Source organism: Octodon degus, unplaced genomic scaffold (assembly GCF_000260255.1).
Source record: "Octodon degus isolate 3935 unplaced genomic scaffold, OctDeg1.0 scaffold00024, whole genome shotgun sequence".
Taxonomy (NCBI): domain Eukaryota; kingdom Metazoa; phylum Chordata; class Mammalia; order Rodentia; family Octodontidae; genus Octodon; species Octodon degus.
The window spans coordinates 9,963,784-9,971,692 of record NW_004524600.1 but is presented as its reverse complement, the minus strand read 5'-3'; the positions used below and the strand labels follow the sequence as shown (position 1 = coordinate 9,971,692).

Genomic DNA, 7,909 nt, shown 5'->3' with positions numbered 1-7,909 from the left:
TGGCTTGAGTTGTGGGGATCGAACCACAGCAACCTGAGCCTGACTGCTTTGTTGAAGCAGCCACTTAAAGAACTGAGCTAAGGGGCAGGGCCCCTGCATTTCATTTCTTAATGAAAATTTTTATTTTAAAATTGTCTTTTGGGTCCGAGGAGATAGCTCGGTAGAAAAAGCACTTGCCTGGCAAGCACGGGGTCCTGAGTTCAATCCCTGGTACTGCAGAAAAAAAAAGTCTTTTAGAAAATAAATAGGTTTACTATGTTAAATTAGTTGACAGAAAATTTAAGTTATTACATTGTTAGAGAAATAATTGCTTAGTATCTCTTCATGAAAATTGGAAATCTTATGTAATCTTTTGAACCATAAAGTTAATACTGTGACTACAAGTGCTTTATTTTATGTTAAGGAGAATTGACATCTCTCCAAGTGCCCTGAGGAAGCATACCCGTTTAGCAGGAGAGGAGAGAGTTTTTAAAGAAGAAAATCAGAAGGTATGTTTTTGAGTTTCTTGATTTTCATTCTGAGTTCAATTTAACCGATGAAGTTGTAGTAAATGGAGTTCTTTTAAGGCAGAACATTCATAGGTGTTTTATATTCTTAACTTTGAAACATATTTATAACACTGTGCCTAGTGTTTCTCCCTCAGGGAAATTAAGATGATAGTATAATGTGTTAAATCAAGAGTAGTTTTTGAAAATGCTTTAGTGAAACCATTAGTCCTAAGAAAATACAGTATATGGGCAAAGGAAGACAGTAAAATCAAACCTAAAAAAATTATATATTATGGCTTCTATAAAGTTTTGAAGTAAGGTGAATGAACCAGAATTTGTCCCTTAGATATGGATTAAGAAACCTTCTGAGAACTGATTTATGAGTGAAACTTTGGAATAAAAAGTATTTACCGTTATTGGAATATCTGTGGATTGGCTTTTACTTGAGGCATAGGGAAGGGCTTGTGGAGAAGGAAATTTCAAGAATTCTTTATATATTTTGATAATTCACACTTGACATTTAATAAGTAGTGTAGCATACATATATGACCTATACAATATTTGGTAGTAAATATGCACAGAAAAGGTAGGATGGCAACAGTTGTTTTAAAAATATTAGCCTTTGGAAGTAGTACTTGGTTCTAATTCTGGCCATCAGTAAGTACTCTATATTTTGGAATAATTAAAATTGAACTTAGATTTTTATAATAAAAACGAATACATTTGTTCTATATAATTGTGGAATACTTTGATTATTTTGAAATACTGTTGTTAGCTTTTAAAAGTGATAGTGTGAATTTTTTTTTTATAGGGCATGCTACTAACTGGGTGTGAAATCAAATATATAAAAATGATTTCTCTGATTTGGAAACACTTTGAGAAGTTAAATTTTTGTTCTTGTTTTCCTTTTAACTTCAGTACTATGGTTCAGTGTTAATTTTGTTTTTGCAATAATTGAGTCTGTCCTGCTCTAACAGTGAATATTTTCTCATTACACATACCAGATTTTAATGTGGAATAATAGGAACTGATGCATGAACAAGATAATATGAAGCTGGTTTTTGTCCTTTTCTGTCTAGCTGAATGAATACTTAACATATTAATATTTAGTTAATATATTCTGTGTAGTTGCCAATTTACAAAAGTTTTACTTGTTACTTATATTTGAGGACTTAACCTAGGTGAACAGGAAGTTTTTATGCTATTGATTAGATTTTGTCTTTGTTTATTTAGGAGTTTATCTTTCAGAGAGATACTTCTTTCTTTTAGTTTTATGAATGCCGATGAATATTATAGCTAGACTTCCCAGAATAAATACTTCATGTTGTTGAATACTAGCAAGGATGTCCACATTGCTTAGCATCTTACTGATGTATAATTTCTCTTCATTCCTAGATGCCTCTTTCCATCTTCCTAAATTATATAGTATTTGAAAAAGCAATGGAACAAGAAGGAGGTGAATTGTGACCCAGTTAAACTAATGTCCGTTGCAATACCTGAATTGACAAAGGGCAGTATATGGCCCAAGATACTGAGTACAGGATTGCGAATATATATCTTTCTGGCATTGTTTCGACCCTTGTTCAACCTCAATTGGTTTTATTAATCATATTCCATTTGCATGTTATGGAAATTGCAGAATTCTTTTGAAGTGTTTTTTGTTTTTTTTTTTTTTAAATTGGGTTTGTCAACTTACTTGGGAAGAAGTTGATCATAATCAGGTTTAGTTAATGAGAACCATTACTTTAGGATCCTTTAACTTTGTAGGCAGGCTTTTACAGAACCAGTGTAAATTACAACTTTTATCATTGTTCAGTATTTTAAAAAAGCTATTAGGATGAGTGAGTGATAGTTAATGAGGATGTTTTGAGTGGAAAAAATGATTAACATTGTACTGTACAAAAATTTACACAGTGCTTTCAATAAAACAATTTTCAAGATGAGTTTTTAGTAACTTCTCCAATCTTACTGCACTTTTACACAAATACTTTTAAAAATAATTGGGTTCTTAAGCTAAGGATAATGGGAGTATAGTACTTGATCCATTCTTTTCTGATACTGAAATGCTAGTTTAGAAACTGGCATAAATATCATATATCTTTTCTATTTCTTTTCTGAGATCTCTGTTTTACGTGTCTTTTGTAGGGAGATAAAAAACTAAGGTGTGATTCTGCTGACCTTCGGCATGACATTGATCGCCGTAGAAAAGAAAGAAGTAAAGAACGGGGGGATTCCAAGGGCTCCAGGGAATCCAGTGGATCAAGAAAGCAGGAAAAAACTCCAAAAGATTACAAGGAATACAAATCTTACAAAGATGACAGGTAATTTAAAAAATTGTCTGTTAGGTTTTAGCTTCTAATTAGCCATAATAATTGTCAGCTTAATTGCTTTCAATTTTGATTATGTAATCGAATGTTTAAATTTAAACAATTAAAATTATTTGTTTTACAGCAAAAATGTATTTGTCTTTTACACGGCTTATGGTGGATGAGGACAAAAACTTTGGAATAGCAAGCTAACACTGAAAAAAAAAATGACAAATTAATGTGTCCTATTATCCAGGCTACATCAGGAGGTTGGACTTCAATGCAGTGCATTTCTAGAAACAGTTTGTGTAAGAACTTTGGTTCGTTATGCTTGATTCCGCACTTTTTCAACTCATAACACCCAAGAGTACAAGAATTTTAAACTGATTATCTAGTGGTTTAACATGGGAAAAATGGGGGGAGGAAGGCCTAGAAATAGCAATGTGTATTAGTCTTTCAAAATAATGTTTCCATGGATACTTTTAGCAGTGGTAAGAAAGAGTTACTGCAGGTATGACCTTTTCGAGTTTTGTGTTAGAATCATGTAAATTTGATTATTATAGAGTCAAGTAATCGGAATACAAAGTATTATAGATAATCGTTTTTCCTGCTGTTCATTAGGTAAATGGTGGATTTTACTTGTGTTTCTAAATTTATGACTGGTATTTGTAATGTCATATGGTTTTTCATTTTCTATAATGGTATTATGGCCCAAATCATAGGAACTGTTCTCACCCAGGGTGTTACAAACTGCAGTTACTTTGAAACTTGGCCTTTTGAAATTCTTTTTCCTACTCTTCTTTCCTTTTCATTGAAATAACAAGATTTTATAAGTTAACTTAAAAATATTGAAGAACTGAACCTCATTCTTGAAGCTTACAGATTACTAGCTTATAACTGGCAGGTCATAGCATGTTTTATAGTAGTGATGTAAACAGACTTGGAGAATGGAAACAGACTCTGTCACAGCTTAACACCCAATTTTTGCATATGTAATCTTAATAGGGGATAGTTTTTTGACTTAAAAAATATCCCTCTTATTATAAGATTATACAGGGTTCTTTGTTTTTAAAGATAGAACTTTTTGTTTTATTTTACAGTAAACATAAAAGCAGAGAGCAAGATCGTTCTCGGTCTCCGTCCTCTTCAGCATCACCTTCCTCTCCCAGTTCTCGGGAAGAGAAGGAGGGTAAGAAGGAGCGAGAAGAGGAGTTCAAAGCCCACCATGAGCTGAAAGAGTACTCTGGCTTTGCAGGAGTCAGCCGGCCACGTGGAACCTTCGTAAGTAGTTAAAATTCTTCGATCATTTATTAGCATTGTACCTTAGATTACTTACATAGAGAAATTCAAATAAGATTTAGAGATTATCTGTTATGTAAGTTATTCCTAATATCAGAATTAGTCTTGAAAAATGGTAAAGTATCACCTTCATTAAGAAGTGCCATTTTGAAGTCTTGAAGTGTCTACGTACTTTAAGGCTAGTGTCATAGTCCTCAGAGACCCAAGAGTGAGGAAAAATTGAGAGGTATTTCTTCAATGTTTGAAAAGTTGTCTAAAATATTAAAAAATGCTTATGTTTGTCTCTTACAACTATTTTCATTTTTGTGTGTTTTCTTCAAGTCCTTGTTTATATCAGTCATACAAATCAGAACTTTCCTTTTTATTCTATGTAGCATATCCATTTCTCCTGTTTCCCTGAAGTTGCTCTATATAGTACATCTTTTTGGCTCTTTAATTTCTAGTTTGATTCTAGCTTGAGTTACATACAGGTGGATATTGGTGTAGGCTTTATTAATTAGGTTATTTGGAAAACTTTTCTCATATGACAATAGATATGGTTGAATAGTTGGGGCTTCTGTGATAATTAAAAGGCATTGGACTATTTTGATGAGGAAAAGGAGGAAAAACTTGAGTACTCATTTTAAATTTTTAGTTCAAGGCATGAAAGTGTAGTCTTCGCACACATTATTTCTTAACCTACTCAGCTTTGAGTAGGCAGAATTTTTTTTTTTTTTTTTTTTGCCTGTGATAGAAAATGGCAATCATTGTCCTCAGTGTTTATAAAACCGGGATTTAGGTAGGGCATCAGGGCATATATATTTTGTTTTATTGTTACTGCAGTAAAATTAGTGTTTGCATGTAACTAAATACTTTTGATTGTATTACTAAACAACTCTGTTAATGTTAATCAGTTTCGAATTAGAGGCAGAGGAAGAGCCAGAGGAGTTTTTGCTGGGACAAATACTGGTCCAAACAACTCAAATACTACTTTTCAAAAGAGACCGAAGGAAGAGGAATGGGATCCAGAATATACCCCAAAGAGCAAGAAGTACTTCTTGGTGGGTGTTAGAAATCTATGTTTATGTGGTTTGCATTAAGTTTCAAAACATTAGGTGACAACTTTTGAGTATAGATTATCAACTATAAAGTAGAAGATTTCACTTTCATGCGGGGGACCTTTTTATTTTTAATAATTTAAATTCAAAGGAATTTTGAAAATGTTGGTCCCTTCAGTCTATTATTTTTTTCCTTCATTCTTGTTTATACAGTACTTTCTTGACATGTATAGGCTGATCAGGGCAAAATACAAGTATACCTGATGTGATGGCCGCATTTTGAGAGAACATATTCTAGTTAAGTGTAACATATGTTTCATATCTGACTGTAAGACAGTGATAGTTGCAGAAACTTGTCATTAAGATGTTTCTTCTCTTATCACAGCTGTTTTTTAAATGCAAGACATATTTTCATACCATAAATGGTCTTAAGAAAGCCATCAGATTTCTTTGGAATAAAAGGAAGACACAAAATTATATTTGGAAAAGTTGCAGGGTTCACTATTGGATGTTTCGTTGTGATGGTATGCTTTTCTCTCTGAAGTTTTCTAAAGATAAAGCTCTAGAGAGAGAGAGAGAGAGAGAGATAGTGTATTTTGAAGTCTCTAGATAAAGGATAATTTTATGTAGTTTGTCATGGATGTATCTTGCATTACAGAGACACACAATACCAAAACTGTTACCAGGAGGTATTCACTTTTGTTACGACTTTTCAGGGCAGTTATATTTCAGGGGGTAGGTTGAAAATAAGTTGCTGAATAAGAACAAGTAAGAAAACAAGTGGATTTGGAGGGTTTTGTTACTCATTTGACTTTATCAGTATATTTGAGTAAACCTAAATGTTCATGGCAGATTGGCTTAATTAGATTAGAAAGCTGTATTCTGAAGTGACTTTCGTTTGGAAAATGAATGATATACTTTTCAGAAATTAAATTTTTCTCTATGGTGGATTAAGGACCCTGGAGTTTGAAAAAGTTATGTATGTTTTTACAGTGGCCATTATTTTATTTTTGCTCAGTTTATACTTGTTGGAAGCAAAAATACTAGGTTGTTTGAGCTAATAATCTGAGTGTAACAAAACGTTTATCTGTCATAGAAAAATTTAAAACTATTTACTTTCTGATTTAAGAATTTGTAAATTAGGGCCAGCCAGATAGCCCAGCGTATTAAAGCACGTCTTAGGTAGATGCAGGGCCGTGCCAGCCCTGCTCCTGCGGCGTGCTGAGAGGGCGATTAAGACTGGGCATGGTGGCGCGTGCCTGTAATCCCAGTGCTTGGGAGGCTGTAAACAGGAAGATCACTACAAGTCCAGTCTATGTGGTGAGACCCTGTAGATCCTATACTAAATATATTAAAAATAAATAAATAGGTTACCTCTTATGCTAGGTACTAGGAATACTATTGTGAAGGTGTACCAATTCTTGGCTTAGACTAGTCATAAGAGAAACTTTCTGAATGTATGTAGTGCTTTTCCCAAAGGAAGAAATGGTAGACTTTTGCAAAAGAGTAAAACTTGAATCTTGAACATGAAAAACACAAGTATATGTATGCTTCAGATAGCAGAATTGGTGAGGCAACATAGTATAGAGAATTCTAGTACTCAAGTGGTTAGACAGTTGGTGTAAGATTGAGAAGCAGCAGGAATCACATTGTGGAAAATCATAATTCTTAGTAGTGTGAGTTTTAATTGGGGATGTGGAAAACGCATGGGTGTCAGAAGATTGGAGAGGTAGTGAATGCTTGAGCTGATGGACTATATTTGAGAGAAAAATGAACATTTGTAGGGAACCAGAGGCCACCTAGTTAGGTTTGGGCAGTTAGGGAAGACTTTTGAGATAGGAGGAATCTTTAAGGAGGTTAAATACTAGTCTAGGAACTATAGATGAAGGTACAAGATGGTAATAAAATTCTGTTTTGAACCGATTGAACTTAAAAGTGACTAGGAGAAATCGTGTGGACGTTTCCACTGGATGGTTAATGCAGATTTAGACCAAAAGCTCAAGAACCGTAATTCATATTGGTCACGGCTAAACCCAGGACTAGGTCACTTAGAAAAGGAAAAGTTAAAAGAACATTTTAAAATCGGGTTAGAATATTAAAATGCCAGACCAGTAGACCAAGTGGAAGAGGCCAAAAAGTTAAGACGGAATGAGAAATAAGTAGTTACATAATACTTAATACTTTTAGCAGTTTACAAAAAAACATAATTCAGTCCTTTAGCATTCTTTGAAAATCTGCTATCACAGATTTCACCTTAAATTGAGACTTAGTTATTTTAGGTTGGCTTCTAATTAGGTAGTGTTATTGAATGAGTTAATTTAAGGGCTGGGGAGATAGCTCAGTGGACTAAGCGCTTGCTTAGGCAAGCACAGGGACTGAGGTTTGATCCTCACTACCCCATGCTTCCCCCCTCCCCCTCGCTGAGCTGGTGACCCAGACTGGGCATGGTGGCACATGGCCCATAATCCCAGCGCTCTGTGTGTGTGGGTGTAGGTGTGGGTGTGGTAAAAACAGGAGGATCCTATGAGTGTAGTGAGATCCTGTATAACAACAACAAAAAGACAATTTACTTTTAAGCAGCAGTAATATTTTATACATTTTGAGCTGTATTTCCAAATTCTGGTCTGCATATAAAAAGCATGTATCACACAGTGATGTTTACTAAAATATTAAGTAAAACATACTCGGGGGCCCAGCCCTAGCTCAGTTCTTTAAGTGGCTGCTTCCACAATGCTGGCAGCCTCAGTTTGCTGTAGTTCGATCCCCACAACACTCCAGC

At 34.3% G+C, this 7,909-nt stretch overlaps 1 protein-coding gene across 10 annotated transcripts in view; it reads left to right on the top strand.

The window, feature by feature from the left end:
• The window catches only part of Bclaf1 (BCL2 associated transcription factor 1), a 46,490-nt gene that overhangs the window by 19,971 nt on the left and 18,610 nt on the right, over positions 1-7,909 (top strand). For 6 of the 10 annotated variants that reach the window (XM_023712270.1, XM_023712271.1, XM_012514096.2 and 3 more), the window contains 4 exons: positions 404-488; positions 2,634-2,809; positions 3,895-4,075; positions 4,987-5,133. In XM_023712270.1, coding sequence (XP_023568038.1) covers positions 404-488; positions 2,634-2,809; positions 3,895-4,075; positions 4,987-5,133 — 589 coding nt within the window. Of the gene's footprint in view, positions 1-403; positions 489-2,633; positions 2,810-2,939; positions 3,103-3,894; positions 4,076-4,986; positions 5,134-5,515; positions 5,655-7,909 lie in introns of all 10 variants that reach the window. The other 4 variants (XM_023712273.1, XM_023712272.1, XR_192440.2 and 1 more) reach the window with 3 other exon arrangements.